Genomic DNA, 19610 nt, shown 5'->3' with positions numbered 1-19610 from the left:
GACCATTATCACTAGGCAAGAACAAGGCTCAACAGGCAGCACTCAGGACTGTCACAGCGCGCAATTATGATGATGATTATTATCATGATAATTATTAATATTGTGAGTATTATTATTATTAAAAAAGAAAAAAATCATGGTTACAATATTTACAAAAGGAAATCTTACTTAGTGTAGACAGCTTACATATGTAGATAGGTTTTGCTTTGTTGCTTAGAAACAGAACTACATAAATAATAATGCATAAAAAACATACATAAATACATACAATCTGCCATCTCTGATTTTGCCGATCATTAATAGATAGCTACCAGAGTATCTCTATATGCGATTCCTCTTTATTAACTGCCACAAAAAATGTATTTAAAAATACCTCAAAGGACACAACTGGGATACAGCACCAAAAAATTGCAAATTACCGCAGGTTAACTAAAGCTTTATGACTAAAATGTATCCTTTTTCGTTTTCAGCTTTTCTTGGCAATTTCTAGGTTTCATTAATCCAATTTCCCACAAAGTACTGCTACACGAACATATATAAAAGCATTCCCATGGTGTGTAAATATATATATTTGCACAGCATAATTTCAAGTTTAACAGCAGTCCTGTCCACCAGCCTTGTTTACAAATAGTTTCTTTAATATGGTAATATGGCTGCACCATGAGAAAGCTTTCTTGGTGATTTTGGTTTTGCATCTCTATGGCAATATTTTCTTTTGACGTTAAAAGTTATTTTTTTTACTATGAGGCTATAATAGCAGTGCATTTAATGATTCATATGGAAAATAAAGAACACATACAATTCAATCTGACAAAGATGTCCCACACAGACTAACTGACACATCATGAAAGGGAACAAAAGTTATTACAAAGTGACATTTACATCTGCTGCTCCGTGCTGTGTAAACTGGAGGTGTAGTGATACCTATATCCGTGCGAGAAAGACAAATGAGTGGTGAAGCAAACGTCACGACACGGCCACATTATTTCATTCAATACACAGCAGACCTGGATTCCGATTTATTTACACACCACTTTTGAGTAACTAGGAATAAAGTCGAGTCAGTGTGAAACTGCGATTGACAAAGAAGAGCTGGCAGGATAAATAACTTTTTTCCATTTGTTCAGAAATAAGGTGAAGAGTGACCTACAAGCCTGTTGGTTTGAAAGCAAACATTGCAATAACCTGTTTATTTAATATGAAAAATACTTCTCAGTTACTTGGAAGTGACATTCATTTTCTGAGGCAACAGTAGCCTTTGATGAAGATATTCATGTATACTTGTTTGCCGTTTGTTGTATGGAAAACAAACATTTGTATATCTAGATAAGAGAATTCTGTGGTCACACATTTGTTTATGAATAGAGGCCTTTCTATAGACAATTATGTTACATAATATCTTCCTTACGACATCAATTTGAATAAATTAAAAACTAGTCTGTACATTTAGGATTTTCCTTGTTGGTTGACAGTTACACGCAACGTGTTTTGCCGAAAGAGATACATGGAAGTTCCTTATATTTTAAATCGAGAGATTTACTCAAAATTTCATTGCATTACTTGCCTACTGCTTTGAACGAAACCTGTTTCAAACGGCTGATCTACAGCCTAATATTGGACTAATGCTTTTAATTTAATGTTCGCAGTTGGTGTAATTGGTATAATATAGCAATATAATACATTATAGGAAATTCAAGCATTAGGCACTAAATTGAAATTTTAAAGCAAATGGCAAAAATGACTGTGGGGGAAAGGAACCCTATTAAATCTAATTTGTTATGCACTGCAGTAGGGGTAATGGATGCAATGAAAGTTCCTTTATTGAGTTCTTATGTCCAAAAGGTATTTAGGTACCATGCCGCATTAAGCTTCCCCCTTTTGCTCATTCTGTGACTGACAATAGCAGGAAATAAGGTATATAGGTTGCTGTCCCTTTTATTTTTATTTCCTTCGCAGTAAACCTTGCGCAGAGGGCACCTTGGGCTACTTAAGAAGGTTTACAAAAGGTGCCTCGGACCCCCCTCTGTCGACATGAATAGGTCACTCTGAAGGGAGACTAAAGATGATGGAGGAAGCTAAGTCCTTCAGGTGGGTCTTTTCAGATTCCAATAGTGAGGGGGTACTGGACTCGGTGAGGATTTCATCAGCCCCCTAGAAGATCTGAGATCAAAAGCTGCAGTTAAATAAAAATCCATTGGGAAATCTTAAAACCCCTTTGTAATGTAACTTTAAAAACTTAATACAAAGACCCTTTAGTTTGAAGCCTGTAACAGACAGAACAAAGGCTATTCCAAAACTGATTCCATTAGTAGCAGCAGGGTATAGAAAAAGTAATCAGTTTCCTCAAGGAGCCAGCATATCTCTTTGCTAGAAAGGAAATAAGTTAAATAAATGTCTGTAACCCATGTTTGCTTGAATTAAATGCAATTGGTTTTATTTTTAATTATGCCATAGTCAATTCAACTGGCTCAGAAAGGACCAGTGTTAGAAATATGGGCAAACTGCATGGTAAACCTATAAACACAGTGAATACAATCCATTGCCATTGTCCATAATGCGACATGTGATTGTATAAATACAAAATAGACACATACACACATGAATATTGAGTTTTAGACTTGTTTCCCCCCATTTCACTGCACAGGCAAACACACACGCACTCACACATATACACGCATGTATTTTCCCCATCCTAATTGGTCACACGGGTGCTCATATTGTATTGTTATCTACTATTATAGAGTTAAAAGAAGTTTCCCCTCAACTGGGCTTTCAGTTTTTCCTTCCAGTGATTTCTTTTCCAAGCTTTAGTGCTGCTATGTGCACAGTGGAATCAGTCTGACACTCTCACTTAGGATGAGAGAAATTGTATTAATTCCCTTATTTCTTGCTATAACTACCAGGTGGAAGAAAATAATACTGAAAGGGGAATCTTTCATGGTGTTTAAACACAGACTGCGTTTTTTTTTTTTTTTAATGTGTTAGCATTAAATCAGAGTTAACACTTTAGCACATTTTGAGAGAAGAATGTGCTTTATATTTATAATACCGCTTGTTTAAGTCCTAAGCAGTGGGCTACTTTGTATTCAAAATATTATACTTCATGTTCATTAAAGAAACACATTTTCTTTGAAACATTATAATGTAAGGTGCAGCTCTTGTACACCGTGAATATGTAAAAAGATAATGATCCATCACTCAAAACAGCAGAATTTTAATAAGCCTACATGCAGTGGTACCCAGGAAACTGTTTTTTTTTTTGCTTTTCTAGCGATGCCACATATATTGGCACCCATTATAATTCAAAAACACTAAATCTAATACTCTTTAGTAAATAGTTATCCATTAAAAACAAACTACAGCAAGGACAGCACTACAGTACAGATGTGCAATGACTCAGAGATTGTATTACAATTCGATGTGGTTATTTATTTATTGCGGCCGAGATGAGATTTGTTTTTCAGTGACGGGTTACAGGCCCGATATCACCAATGTACACACAGCCAGCCTGACCACGGTCCCTCCTAACTAAGCAGTTTGTAAGACAGGTGTGTAGAGCATGGAAAACAGATGGGAAATCCTCAGCAGGGAAGCTGAATTCCGGTCAAAAGAAGGTGATATCTGAGCGTGACTGCCAGCATCTCCGGAACACCTCGCACAAAAACACAAGGGAAGCGGCAGTTGTTCTGATAGAAATTGTGATTTTTTTGGCACTTCAAAAAACAGTGTCAGTCTCCACATAGAAGCAAGAGCGGCATGAGATGGGTAACTATGCCAGGGCTGTTATTTGGAAGTCCCTGATGAGTGACTGCAATAAAGAGGAAGAGGGATTATTCACTACAGAAATACTTACAAAACTCTCTCTGTCCTTTGGTTTTATTGCCGAATTGCATATCGGTTCATCCTTTTATGGGTTTAGATTTGAAAAGGTTCAAGTCCTGATGAAGCTGGCAGGGATCCAAGTTTTCTTAGGCATGGAACTGGCTCTCTGACCATTTTGGGTGCTTCATATTTTACTGCACTATATAGTATTTTGTAGAGCGGATTGTACATGTATGTTTTATCTAGTTGTTACACTACACATCCCAGTGAGTACACATGAGAAAGAAACGACAACAAAATAGACATTCCAGGATATGAACATTCCTGTTGAAAAAGAACTGCATTTTCAAACTGCCAAATTTATGTAATGTACTTAAGAGCAAAAACATCTTGGTTCTCACTTCACAGTCTTATTCTGGCATACATAATCTTACATTTTAATAGTAAAAAAAAATCAGTATGCCAAATCAACTTTAATAACAGACCATATGCATTTGATTGCCTTATCTTGGAATTTTCTCTCCAATTTATGCAAATGCATGTTTTAATATTTAATGTATTTATTTAGGCTGTAACTACAACAATTATTTTATACAACTTGTGAAAGGATGCCTGAAACCTACTCTGCATTTCAGCTTAAATTAAATTTAGGTCTCTCCTTCTATCACATTGACACTTTTAAAGTTTTAACACACATGAAAAAGTGCTACATGGGACTTGGCATGGGATTAAATATGAAGTGTTGGTCTTCAAACCTGAATATTTTAATTTTCTTTTCCTTTTTTAAAACAACCTTTTTGCATTTGTCCTGATTGCTGAGCTAAACTATGAGGTTTCTGTTCTGAGAAGTCTGCACAGTGGGAATGCACATCTAAACAAAGGTCTCACTGCATAGTATGTTAATGTATCATATTCTGAACCTTCACAAAGAGCCATTGTCTCTAAGAATGCATATTTTGGCCTTGTCAAATTACTATTGTCCAGTTTGCAGACAATAAAAAACTTGTCTTAAAATCTTGGTAAGCTTGTTTACTACACTATTAGTTAAATCTGTAAACTGAACTCAGTCTCTACTACTTTCTCAAGTTTCCTTCTTAAACAATTACCTGAATAAGTTTTTGTGAACCTATAATGAAGTAAAAAATTGAAACACATACTCGCTTACTATTGGTATTCTCTTTTTTTTTTTAATAAAAACTGCATAGTTTGTATAAAAAAAAACGATTCTAAAGCATTTTGGGAACATTTGTCTAACTTTTTGTTAGAGGTAGAGCTTCAAATCTAAAGGCATGAAAAGAAATTGGCTTCTACCCGTCTCTACCATGACAAAAGCTCAAAGGGATAATAAAAGGGTTAAAATCGGGGCTATTTATCATTCAAATTATGCCAAATAGCGCCTTAGTAACATAATTATTCTAGTTTCAGCGTTCAACTACCATGATCCCTTAGTAATATTTGTCAACTCGAAAGGCAGCCACAATGCTGGGCCCCTGTACACAGAATTCCTAATTACAGATTAGAGGCAAACAAAACCCTACACTACAGTTTCCATGTGTCAGCTGACGTAGGGTACAAAGGGAACAAAGAGAGCAAAGTCCTCCTCTTTTTTTCCTCTTTTTCATCTGTGAAAATGTAAAATGCATTAGATAGTGACTGTGGGTAGGTGTGCCTGGGGCTAAATTACAGCTGCGCGCTCGATCGTGTAGGAGGACAGTTTTGTGATGTACCCAGGGGCCCACGTAACCTCGGCAAAGTCTATTAATACCATGGTTAAGCACATTCTCCCCCCTAACAAACATCATTACATATAAACATTTCTTTTTTAAAGTTTAAAATTACTTAAACTGAAGCAATTCATTATGTCTTATCTAGCCAAGATTCCTTTTTTTTTTTCTTTCACTTGCTTTATTATTGCTTATATTTTCCTGGCCTGGTGTCATACCATTAGCGTTCCAGAGTATAAAAAAAGCCAACTGGATCTGAAAGCCAGAGAACATAGCTGCAAGCGACAAAAATGAGACACGTTATACGGAGAGTAGCTGCTTAGAAGAAAGCTATGCCTCTAACGATAATGCTGCCTGCCTGACTTTCCTTTTTGAAATCTGTGTGCTGTGACACAGCTGTGAGGTATCAGAGAACGCAGGGTCTCGACTTGCCTTACTGAAGGAGCATGTGTTAATTAATCCGCAAAGCAGGGGCTGAAAGGTGTAGCCGAGATACTGGACACTGATTTGATAGCCGCAACAACACACCTTTGTTCTTTAATTAGATTTGGAATTCAGCAGTTCAGACTGCATCTGCTGGCAGCTAAAGTGCATCCACTTTAAAGATGTCTCGCTTTTTAAAGGCTAGCAAATCTCAGATTATTTCTATAGGATGAGGCACTATTGTGATTTCTATCAGCTTGCAGGAAAGACAGTACAATGCACAAATATATTTTAAAAAGTATGTCACATACACACTATTTGTTTGTGCTTTCGCACATTTTTGTTAAAACTTCCTTATTAAACTTTGATAAAAAAATCTGCTAAATATCTAGAGCACAAAACTTCATGATAGTGAAACAATATGATTTGTATTCTCAAAAAAAAAATGTTTAAATAAACTGATAATGTAACACATTCACAGCATCAATATTACTACTGCCTTTTGTTTGTGTGTTCATTTGTGTGCTTGCTTGTCTTTTTTTAATTGAATAAATTATGTAATCTCATAGCAATTTAAACAGATGTTTAATTAAATACCTGCTGGAAAGATTGTACAAATTGCATTTTTTTCTTCAGTACACAAAAATCATGGGATAATAACAGGTTTAGCCAAAATGTGTTGCATTTGTCTCCTGCCATAAGTAATGATACATTTTATTATATTAATTTGCTTGTTTTTTATCACTATATGCTACTATTTAATTTAAAAAGTATGTGTAGACTAATTCATTAATTGTTTGTTAAGATTAAAGAAACAAAAAACAGTTAATAGCAATAAATTATGAATCATTACTTGATTGCTCGGGTAATAGTGTTTTTGATATTGTGTGCTCAACAGCATGAAGAAAAAATAAAAACAAACATATTGGCTTCGATTTCATCAGATAGGTGGCACCATGTAGCATATTCCCAAAGCAAGTCTGAATTACAGCTGTTTATCTTGCAGCTTTCTTTAAGATTAATTAAATGCAAATGTAACACTGTGAATCATGGGAATACCTGCCAGACCCCTTATTAATACCTTCACTTAAAAACCCCTGTGCCAGAGTCATTAATTTGCAAAGAAGGCAAGTGCTAAAGCGGCCCTCTCGCCTGAAAAACAATTCATGGATGGCTGCCCAATTAGTCCAGAAGCACTCTTATCCTCCTTTCAGCCCCTGTGGCCCTCTGAGGACGCAATGATAACCTGGCAACCTAGGTAGAAATGCAGCCAAGTGCGAGCGTTTGAAGCTGTAGCTTGGCTGCCATCATGTCGGAGAAAGAAAGAATTCCGGCACCGTGTCATCCAGTACAAAGGATAAAAACAGATTCGACCGGAAATTCAATGTGGCACCACATATGGGATACATGAGTGTGGTTATACTTTTTTTTTTTTTTTTAACAAAGTCTTCTGCATGTGAAGCTGGGGACATGTGTAGCCATCATAACGTCTCTATGAATCTGTATTTAATTTGGGCTGGGGTGGTGGCAGGGAATGGAGATCTGAAGCCGCCACAGGTTTGTGGCAGATGGCTCTGTGTCAGCTATGACAAGCAGCCAGGCTCGGCTTCCTCCGCAGATTTTCTTCCTTCTCCGTCTCTGATCAGGTAAATATGGGCACACTCTGGAAAGTTCCACACAGTCTGCCTTAGGCTGCAAGTTTGTGACTTAGCCCCATCTGTCACAAATCTTCCCCGGCTTCTGCTGCAAGGAGAGACCTGAATTTCCTACACAGAGCGGCCCAAGAAAATTGATCCGTGTCAACCTACAAAAGAAATTGGGAAACTTTCAATAGCACAACACATTTGTACCACGGTTCCAGTCCATAAATGATTCAAGGAACGTATCCTCAGATTAAAGTGCTGAATAGTCCCTTCATTACAGCTCATCTCTCTAGTAAAACCAATCTCTATTGTTAATAAACTAATACAAAGTGTTTATTAGCTGGTATAATGTTTACAAATAATAATAATACACATTTAAAATTATAATAACTTAGAAAACATAATATACCATGTATTGATTTTTTAAATTGTGGTTGGTAAAAGTTAAAAGACATTTTAATATATTACATGTCACAAGAATATTACTTGAAAATATACACATGAACCACAAACTGAATTTGGATACACATAATCTCTCTCACACACACACACACACATATATATATATATATATATATATATATATATATATGACAGAAAGCCCAATTGTGCCCATAGCCATAGCACTGGATCTCACAGGCCTGTAGACAGTGACTCTATCAGACTCCTGTTGGGTGATGAGGGCAATATCCTCAGCCTGGATTATGTTGACTATTACCATCAAGGCACATCCAAATATTCTGAAGACATGCCCTGAACCAAAAAAACCAAACATAATATTATAAGTACGTTTTTTAACAAAACGTTGGTTTTATATGTACAATGTGGATGATGTGATGTTTCTTCTTAGCTGGTAAATAAGATGCGTTGTGAAAATCTGGTGACTCTGGACAGGCTATCCACAAGGCACAGAAGTCTGATGGAACGCTCTATCATGGACTGCGGGTTCTTCCAGAATACAGAATATAGTTTATTTTTATTTCTAGTGTGTAGGTTTGAATATGCACACTACCACCTGTCACCTTTTTGTATTTTTATACTTTGATAAGGAAGGCTGTAATTAAAAGGGGAATGTTGGCGGGTCATGAAAAAATCAAGTGTCCTGGTTTTCATTATATAAATTGAGGGGTGGGGGGATCAAAGCCTTCACCTATATATGAGGAAGTAAAAATGTTTTCATTTGGTAAAAATACAAGTGCAAAAGTTTAGCATAATTAGTTACCAGGATATAAGGGGAAAGGGGAAAAGAATAAAGTACACATGAAGGGGAAAAAAAAAAACTGTTCAGGAAATACCTGTGGAAAGATCGTTTTAAGCTTTTGTTCTGTCCAAAGTCATTTCCCTTTGTGAAAATATGCAGCCGGAAATCCTTTTCTGTTGTTGCGTGATATTCATATTTCAAACCAGTTCTTTCTGATACAGAAAATACTCTGAATAACCAAAAAGTTAAAAAGTAATACTTTGATAGTTACCGTAAATAACAGACACACATATGGCTTTGAAATGCTGCCTTCCACAATGTGGGCTTTAAACCTTTCAGAGAAAATGAAACATTCAGCACTGCCCATAGATGTTATTTGTAAAATATTCTACATCTAGTTTCAAAATGAATGATGGATGCTTACAAGGTTTGCTGGCACGTACTTGACTCGATTAATGAGAGCTGGGATTAGTGGATTTTAAGTGGTGGCAGAACATAAGGGAATTATTAAGGTCTTGTCACCTAAATCGAAGTTCAAGAACAGCCATAAACACATTCTTTACCTTCATTAATTGTCCCATTATGAATCAAGTCAGAACTCTCTGCTATGCATCAACTCTCAATGGATGAAATATTCAGTATGTTTCTATTATATGGTTTACAATGAATGCCACCTACTGACATCTGTGGCATAAGCATGTTGAGTTTGATAACATTGATGATGAAACATTCACAAACAAAAGGTAGGTGAGTGGTGGACAAAGTTGCACGTGTGTGAGAGAAATCCTTTATGGCACCTTAAAGGTTAATCCCAAAGAGAAGACACCAGGTTCTCTCTGTAATATATATGTATATCTCAATTGAATATATTAAATGTCTTGTTGTGATTGTTATATCACAAGGGAGAAAAAAGTTACTATCATGGGGCCCTTTTAGAAATTACCGGCAGTACAAAGACTCTACTGATACTGAAATGTGTTTAGAAGCAAAGACATAAATAATGCACACTAACTACGACATGAGAATTAGTTCATTATAATAAGACTGATAGGAGAATATTAGAAAAATAGCAAAACAAAAACAGAAAAAAATAGTTGGGTATGAAATACATCGCACCTATCTTCAGAAAGAGGAATGCAATAAGTGTGTAATATTGAGTACTCTGAAACTTTTTCTCCTTCTTTTGTAAGTATTATAAAAAAAGGCAACACAAATGTGACCAACGTGATTCAAGGAATTAATACCATGGTTTTAAAAGCATTTTTAACTATGTATAATTATTAATTTAAGAGTCTTGACCTAAATTATAATAAATGGTTTAACTTCCAGTATTGTATTATACTGCACTTCAAACACCCTGAAGTGATCTGAAGTGTTAATACTTTCAGGCATCATAATAACAGAAATTAAGTTGGACCAGTAGATAGTCAAGTACTATGGTAAATTGTTTAACAATGATTAAACTTGCCTTAATCATGCATTATGTAAAAAAGCAATAGTATATCCCAGACACTGTAAAGTAAATGCTTTGTATGACGAATGTATGTTGTTTTATTTTATTATTATTTGATCAAATCTTTTGACAGAATGATTGAACTTGGCCAAAATGTGCTGTATCATTTACACTTTTGTACATTCACAAGTTATTTTTTTATAAACGTGCTTGGAGTTCCTAGATGGCTCTTTTTCATACCCTCCAAGATTGATAAATATTAGATATTTCATTCCAAATCATATGGGAAAGACTACTTTCAAATTCATATTAGTTTGAATATAAACATGAGACACAGTACCTAAGATTAGTGGTTCTCAAAAAAAAAGGAATAAAAGAGTTCCTATTCCATTATATAATACAAATATTTAAACTTCATCAGCACACTCAAACGTACAATATACTTCAAAAAAGCAAACTTCAAAAGCTCTGGAAACACTATGAAGTCAATTACGACCAATTGCCAACTGTCAGAGGCTATAACCAGTTTGGAGGGACGGCCTGATTTAGGCAGTGTCATTCACCTTCTACTTCTTAATAATGGTCTTGACCGTGCTCCAAGGCATATTCAAGGCCTTTGAAATATTTTTTTTATACCCTTCCCTGATCTGTGCCTTTCACAAATTTGTCCCGGAGATCTTTTGAAAGCTCCTTGGTGCTCATGGTTGATCTTTGCTTTGAAATGCACGACCCAGCAGAGGAACCTACAGGAACTGCTGAATTTATCCTGAAATCACATGAATCACTTCAATTTAACACAGGTGGGGGCCACTTAACTTGGTGTGTGATTTTGAAGGTGATCAGTTAATTTAGGATTGCTGTTACAAGGGGGCGGACACTTGTCCAACAAGCTATTCCAGGTTTTTTTTAGTCATTTTCTCAAATTTTGTAGAATATATTTTTCACCTGGAAGTTGTGGTGTAGGATGTGTAGATAAATGAGAAAAAACAGGTGACAATTTTGACAGGGGATGTAGACTTTATACAGGCAATATATAAATAAATAGAACAATAAAATGTTGATGTGTATCCATCAGGAGCACTATGGATCTATACACAGATATACTATATGCTACATGTGTATTTGTAAGACTTCTTTTGCTCCTGTGTGTTTGTCAGTAACCACTACAGTCCCTACATGCTTGAAAGACTTACAGACCAACAACTTTCTACAACAAAGATAGAAAAGCCTCTTTTACACTTCACTTTGCACGTTGTCAGCTGCTGACAGCCGCTGGAGACAGAAACCCAGGTGTTCACTTGGCCAGTGATCATGTCTTACACGTGCCCGTCAGATCTTCCTTCCATCCCCTCCCAGATATTGCACAAGAACATTTTCTCTCTTATGTTAATGCTGCGATGCTCATTCATGGTGTATTTCTTCAGATTAAGCTACTGCAAATCTCTATTTACGGGAAACCTACAGCACTCCAACAAAAGGTGTTTCAAAACTGTTTCGAAAAAAGCAGCAGAATTGTAACTGGCCCCATGTGGCATAGACACATTACTCTGTCTATACCACCTACCCATTAGGGTTTGGGAATTAGTCAACAGCCTCCTCCTAAACCACCATACCATTTATACAATTACTCTGTATTAAATGTTCGATCTGATGACCCAATATATCTATTCAGCAACTGAGATTCTCCTATGGCTATGATAACTCAGTCACACTTCCCAATAATGGGTACATAAGCACAGGAAAAACTCATTAAACCCATAGGCACTTCATCTGAGTTTTGTTGTTAATCACATTTATAACGTGGTGAGGGTCAGGGATAGGATTACAGACTAAGTTTGGGGTTAGTATCAGAAATCAGTGGAAGATCATGAGACTTTCATATGATATTCCTGTGGGATTCATACATTAGTTCATTAAGAATTGGTGCCGAACTGCCCATTGTTTTAAAGAGTTACCAATTACTCTTAGGTTTTCAGCTGAATCGCTTTGTGGAGTTATCTGCCAGTAACTGCAGTAAGAGAGGCCACTGCCTTCGCTGTTTGAAAAGAGACCATTTTTCATTCTTCGTGTTTTTTAACCTGCTTCCTTTCTTTTAACTAATGTGTTACTTGTTATATGTGTCTTTGTAACTTGTACAGAGTTATCTAATAAGTAAACAATGTTTCTTGCCTTATAACCCTATAATATTTTAATTCCTATTTAATATTCTATTTAATTACCTTGCTCAGGGCCTTAAAGTGTTGCAAATTCTACCTATGATTTGCTTCTCCCAAACAATTTACATTTTGACAAAGTTTTAGTTTTACTTTCCCCAGAGTTATTATTACTTTTTTCCCCAGCTCTTCAGTTTACAACATTAAATTGTGGCTTGCGTCTGACTGACTGAATGTCCCTGTTATTATACATAAGACAGATGAAAATTTGATACTGTATATTTTCCTCTTTTTACATTTCTTGTATCTAGTACTAACTAAGTAATCAATTATTCAGTCTCTTGGATGGTTTAGCTGTTTCATTAGGCAGGAAGTAACCTCTTTTCTCTACCCAGTTCACTAACAAGTTAAGGTAGCTTGTTTAAAATATGTGGATTTTAGTTACATGTTACATATCCAACATCAATAATATTAATGGTATATATATATATATATATATATATATATATATATATATATATATATATATAATATTAATAATAATATTAATGGTAGGTTAAGGACAGTAACACTCATATCACACATTGTAATCCTGAGACTCCAATAATAAGCAATGGACAGCTTTACACAAAAAATGTGTTTACTTATTTGATGTGTATTCAATTCCAGGTGGATTTTAGACTGTGGTGTCTTCTAAATGTAATCTTGACTGTATTTAGAAAGTACTATTTACAGATTGTGGTTGTCCTGCATGATTTTCTTCAGTATTACATATGCATTTTGTAAGAGTTATAGGTTGCTTTATAAACATCTTCAAATTATATTAGAGTACCCTATAACTTCCTCGTAAAACAATGCAACATATATGTAGGAAATGTATTATTATTATCACTACATTAAATATATTAATTAATACACTGTGGTATTCTGCAGTTATATTTTGTGTAAACTACACTCTGTATAGTATTTGAATTGTATTATTTTCCCCAGACAGCATGTATTATTCCCCTCCTCCTTTAAGTTGATCTTTCTTCTCAATTTTAATGAAAGGAAAAATCAAACATTTTAAAAGTTTGTGAAAATGTCTAAGATTAGACTGCAGTAACAAGAGTTTTGGCACAGCCAGCATTTCACTTTGAAGTCTGAACCTATAACTCTTGGTATTTACTGAAACCAGCCCCTCAGTAATGATGTTGGACCAGAGCTGTTCCGTCAGCAATTTTAACCATTGTGATCCACATCCTGAACCACTGCTTCATTAGTAGACAGTGAAAGGTAACGGCCTTGAAATTGAGTGTTAAATTGAGTTTTGTTTCCTCCATCCTGACAAGTCTGACTGTTTACAGCATTAACATACTATAATCGGTTTAACATTAATACTTCTGAAAATGTATCCTCAATCCCCATCAAGCATAGACTCGAGACACTTTGAATGAATCGTTCAAGAGTCAGACTGTTACCCCTGTAAAATAATGTCTCTGAATGTGTACATTAACTTACACATTGACTGTAGCCATTACAAAAATTAAATACCTTAACGGTGCAAATGTGCTGTAGCAAAGCTTTCATACTTCTCATTCATTAGATCTGTATCCCCTGGATATCAATTCATAACTAGGACACAAGTCTCTAAAGTTAGAGTTAGTGATTGTAAATGGGATCAGAGAATTATTAATCTTCCCCTCAGCTAGTGCTTGAATTTCTAATCCTAAAACAGTAAAAGCAGAATCAGAACTGATTATTTATTGTGCGGTAATCAGTAGAATATTTAATATGTGCGAATGCTGTTGACAGTGTATATATATCGCAGGTTGAACACAAACTTCTGTGCAAATACTACATCTGCAAACTTTTATAATATAAGCAAAAAATGAATAACACAGTTTAATTATTCTTTATTAAGATGCTGACCGCAGTCCTTCCTCCTGGCCTTCTTATTTTCATTGATGTCTTCATGTATTTGAAAAAACTACATATTTTGTTGGGAAGAATTCCTATTACAGGTTTAAATTATACTAAATGATTTTAAAATACTTGTTTTCCTTTCTAAAAAACACAAATACCACTGACTGTGATATATGCTAATTGCAATCACAATGAACAAAACAGAAACAAAACAGAAACACAAGTAGTCCGTAATTTTTCTAAAAAAAAAATAATAATTAAAAAAAAAAAAATATATATATATATATCAGGATCTGTGCCTCTTCTTAGTATACATTTTTTAGTACCCAAGCTTGTTACGTTTTAGCTCAGCTACAGGAGGGACATGTATGAAATCCTTGATCACGATCATCTTGTGTTAAATATGTAATTTAATGTGCAGTGAATCTTAGATATTGTTTGCCTTACTTGAAAAACAGGCTAAAACATGACATACTTATTTCTGTGCTTTCAAAAATTAAATAATTAACTATTTATGGCAGGAAAAAAAAATCAGTATTCATGTTTTGTTTGTGCAATAGCTACCTTGACATGATGTCTCCTTACAATGTCTGGTTTCCTGCAGAAATCCTGAAGCTTCTTAAAGAGTTGTTCAGGTGTAGAGTACAGATATTCAGCTGCAGGAAAAACAGATACATTTTTAATGAAACAAAAACCTCAAAGCAGAACCTAGATATTAGTCACTTTAGTAATTAAAAATGCATATTGCTCTGTGCCGTCTCATGTTGTACATTATTAAAGCACGATTTTTCGAAGTTACCTCAGCTCAAAAGGATTTTTAATGCAAAATAGTTCTTCACAGTTACTATATGAACTCTAGTCATTTCCTTTGGGTAAATTAACAGTCTTGTACCAAATGAAACACAAAACACTTTTATATGCATACATTTATTGATCAGAACTTCAGTCTGAAAACAACACAACTTAAACAAAAACAAATTCATACTCATTTCTTCTAATCTCTGATTGAAATATGTTTATAGTGTATTTCTAAAATCAATAAAATATATATGGATACCTTTGTCTTTTTTGAGATTACTGAGATTCAAAATTAAAAATAATGCTGATGTATCTATTTAGTACAAATAAATTAATATAAATTTAAATCTATTGCTTAAAAAATAGGAACATACTCACCAGAAAATATTTCAGGATACACCAAAGCTTTTGGACACAAAGGATAACAACCACAATGCACAGCTTCTAACCTGAAAACATAATAAATAAGGTCTTCAAAATCAAATCTTTATCAATGTACAGTATATATGTAATGATCATAAAAATTATATTGTTTAACAGTGGATTCCTGCTATGAACTTACAAAAGCTGTATGTGGATATCTTTTGTGAAAATTTATATATATTTGTTTACTTACTGATTCACATTCATGTTTCTCAGCCATTTTGCAGGAAAGCAAGTTTGAGTTTGTACTTTGTTCAATAAGGCACTCAATGTTTACTCTGAGGGAAGTGATTTAGAGGCACAAATCTGTTCTCCATTAACAGCTGTTTTAAAGAAAAATGCTCATATCTTACTCCCGTTATGAAGTTTAAAATGGCAAAAGTCTTCCTCTAGAAATGGGTTGTAAAATTACTGGAATTCCCAGCGTGACATAGAGAATCAAATTTTCTCCCAAACCCTTTCAAATGTTAATATTTGCTTCGTGCAATGTTCAGTTCCTGAACTTTGAGGCATAAGCAGTCTTTCATTGCAAAAGTATGTAAAATGTAAAATACTGAACAGATATTAATGTATGATACACTAGAACATTCTAAATAAAACAAATTAAAAATTAACATTCTTACATCAAAATATAGGAACTGCACTGGTGAGATGTGTAAATCTACTACGCTATATTTGATTGGTTTCACATCATTATAACTATGTGCTACTTAAAGACAAACAAAGGCATTGTTTAATACAGTTTTCCTTATGTAATAGTGGCACTCCTATTATCACTTTCACATTTATCTATATATCGGTTCTGTTCTGCATTATGCTATTAAAAAGCAGAATCTTCTTAAAAGATGTGAGCTGTGTTTCTCTATGGCATGAAAAAAAGCTTTTATGTTGACATTTTCTAACAATTAATCTCACAAATAAAATATCCCAGAATAATCCATTACATTCTAAATAGGTTCTAATTGATCTGATGTCAAAATGGCTGTACAATGACCTCTCTATTCCAATTAATAAATTGTCTATGAAATCTAAGAAGCTTAATATTAAGGTCTTTTCAATTCAAGTCCCATAATTTGTGAGCAAATAGTTATTGGGCTTTTGATTCTAAATATAATTAGCTGATAATTTTGTTTGGCTGAATTACTTTTTCTTGAGGGCCTGGAAGGGGTTCCACTCACATTATTCAGCAATAATGAATCAGATAGGTTGAATTTTACTATAATGAGGACAAGACACAATTGTGACACCCATGTCTAGTAATAGGAGTGGACTACTAATTATCGACAGCACCTTTTTGTGTGAGATGTTCGAAGAGTGGAAAAACATCTCATTATTTAAAAAAATGGAAAGTTACAATTATAAGTGATAATAAAGGAGAGTAAATAAAATGAAGTGATTAAAATACTGCTGCTTTAAGGGTGTTTTTAATTAAGTGGATATGCTAATGTTGTCATACATAGCAGATGGGATTAAAATTGCTTATTGTAACGCATGTGTTATGTTATTATTAACATGACATGTTAAAGACTTCTATGAAATGATACATTTCATCACATGCAAATATACATGTTTTGCAGATCTTGACAAAGTATCTCCTAGATTATTATGTTTTTGTTGTTAACAAAAGAAAGGAGAGAAGATAAAGGAAAGTTTGGGAGGCAGATATAAAAATCTGCTAAGCTCTTCACTACAATGATTTTCACTGCTTGAAATGTGCCCAAGGCAGGCTGGTGACATCAGAGCACTGCCAGCATGTTTTAACTTATTTCATTATTGCTTTTTTTTTTTTTACCCTCCCCTTCCACTACACCACAACCAAAACCTCTTCCAATGCAAGCAGTGCTTTGCAAAGTGGGTGGCCACTGTAGCAAGTTTCTAAACTAATGGTGGTTGTATTAAAAGGTGACATGTCACTTGTGCATATTTTCAAATTAATGTCCTTTTGCCAAAATCATAAGGATACCATATTTCCAGCATGACTAAGGCACATCGTATTACTTCAGAAGGGATATTAGTTAATATATATATATTAAGCCCAGTTTCCTTTTTTCATGCAAGGCAGCACCGATTCAATCAGGCATTTTGAAACAGTTTTATTTTTATTGTATTTTATTTTTTGAGAATACTATTGCCAGTAGCAAATGCAAATAGGTGAAAAGACAGACTGGGTGGTGTAAGATCATATTTTGAAATTCCCCCTACAGCCCCTCAGATTTTTTTTGATTTTTGTATTGCTCAACTGAAGCTCATTCCAGTTGTTGCATGTCATGGAAGCAAGTACAGCAATAAAATAAAGAGGAAAGAATGCAATACACAGGTAATTCAAGATTCAACCAAACCAAATCTGCTACTGTATATTAACACAAAGAAAGATCTCTCAGAATATCTTCAAAGTTATTTGGACTTTTTTGAGCGTGGGCAGAGTGGCACAGTGTCATAACCATTACAATAACTTACATCAAGGGTGAAAACAGGCATTCAAAAGAGGATGTCTGTATCTTCAAGGAAACCAATAAATCAACTGGTTGCTTTACAGTAAGATTTTTGACAGTGCCATTTATTTATACCAAATATTTAAACTTGACACTAAATCTACATATCATCACCATGACACCAACATCCCCAAAATGTTTCCATTTTCCACTTGCTTCACTCTACAGCTTCTCTTTTCCACGTCACGCCTGCAAAGTTTGATTTCATCTTCCTTTGTCCATCTTTAATCTGTTATTTCTGCAATGTATCCAGCCCATTGCCATTTTAACATTTTCACAGTTTCAGTGAGGTCACATATTTTGGTTTGTTCTCTGATCCATGCATTTCTCTTTCCATCTCTTCTTGTTATTCCAGACAGACATCTTTACATGCTTCTTTGTGTCATTCAGAGTTTCTGTATCATTTTTGCAATAAGTGACCAGGTTTCACAGCCATAAGTGAGCACTGGAAGTATGCATCTTCAGACAAATGGGTAGATTTTCTTTCAACAGTGTGTTGTTTCTTTCAAATGCACTCCATCCCATATCCACTCTACCACTTTTTAATATCTCCATCTGTGCTGATTTATGGTCCAAGGTAGACATAACATTTGACTTCTTCAAAGTATCAGCTGATCTGTTAAATATTACTTGGGTTTTACTCAGGTGCATTTTAAGTCCAGTTTTTTGTTAGTATGTGAAAGTTCTTGAAATTGAAGATGCTGGGCTTCTGCTGTTGGAAATATGATGATGTTATTGGCAAATCGTTGGTTGTTCAAATAGGTTTGTGTTAAACTTGATTCCATTTCCTTCGCAGTCCACAGTCGTGAACACTTCTTCAAGAGTTGCTGTGAAGAGTTTTAGAGTGTCTCCTTGATGTACTCCTTTGCCGATCTTGATCGTATTGTTGTAGATATATTTAATAAGCATTATATAGGTTTACTGAATGTTTTGATTTCTTAGAGCCCTGGTGACTGAGTTTGTATATATTGAATCAAATGCTTTCTCGTAGTCTAGACAACGAGGAAGCTCATATTCTCTGCATCTTTCCAAATACTTCTTGTACAACTTGTATATGATCCATAGTGTTATATCCACTTCTGAATCCCAGTTGCTGTGTTGGTTGGGCAAAGTCCAAGGCGATGTCTTAAAGGCGATGTGCTAATATCTTTGTAAATACTTTGTAAAGGTGGGAAGTAGACTGTAGTTGTCTTATTTCTTAGTACACATCTTCTATGCCTCATCAGAGTGGGTGCATAGGCTTGGACAATCTGAAGGTGATATCTCTTTGTTAGCTGCATAATTATTCTTGCTGCTCTGTCAGAAGTGCTGTCAAAGTTGATAATGATATTCTTCAGTCTCCTGTGTATAACGAGTCCAACACCACTTGTGCGAACATTTCTTTGTTCCATGGTAAAATAGAATATGTCCACTCTTCAGTTCAATTCGTTATTTTTCTTTTCTTCTAATTTCATTAAGTTCTATAACCGTTTTACTTCTCATCATGTTTCTCATCAACAATTTTAATTTAATCAACTGATTTCGCAGCACTCTACTTTGATGTGGCAAAAGCACATAGATGGATGTGCAAAGT

General features: G+C 34.8%; 1 protein-coding gene across 3 annotated transcripts in view; it reads right to left on the bottom strand.

Annotated features, from left to right (window-relative positions):
* Positions 1–6537: 6537 nt before the first annotated feature.
* gtdc1 (glycosyltransferase-like domain containing 1) overlaps positions 6538–19610 on the bottom strand; it is an 83457-nt gene continuing 70384 nt past the window's right edge. For all 3 annotated transcript variants that reach the window (XM_066687510.1, XM_066687509.1, XM_066687511.1), the window contains 3 exons: positions 15501–15571; positions 14889–14980; positions 6538–7773 (listed from right to left, as the gene is read on the bottom strand). In XM_066687510.1, the coding sequence (XP_066543607.1) occupies positions 7690–7773; positions 14889–14980; positions 15501–15571 (247 nt within the window). In that variant the 3' untranslated portion in view covers positions 6538–7689. The remainder of the gene's footprint in view (positions 7774–14888; positions 14981–15500; positions 15572–19610) is intronic.

Source organism: Amia ocellicauda, chromosome 16 (genome assembly GCF_036373705.1).
Source record: "Amia ocellicauda isolate fAmiCal2 chromosome 16, fAmiCal2.hap1, whole genome shotgun sequence".
NCBI classification, from domain to species: Eukaryota; Metazoa; Chordata; class Actinopteri; order Amiiformes; family Amiidae; genus Amia; species Amia ocellicauda.
The sequence above is the reverse complement of the archived record's forward strand: the minus strand, read 5'-3'. Positions and strand labels throughout refer to the sequence as shown.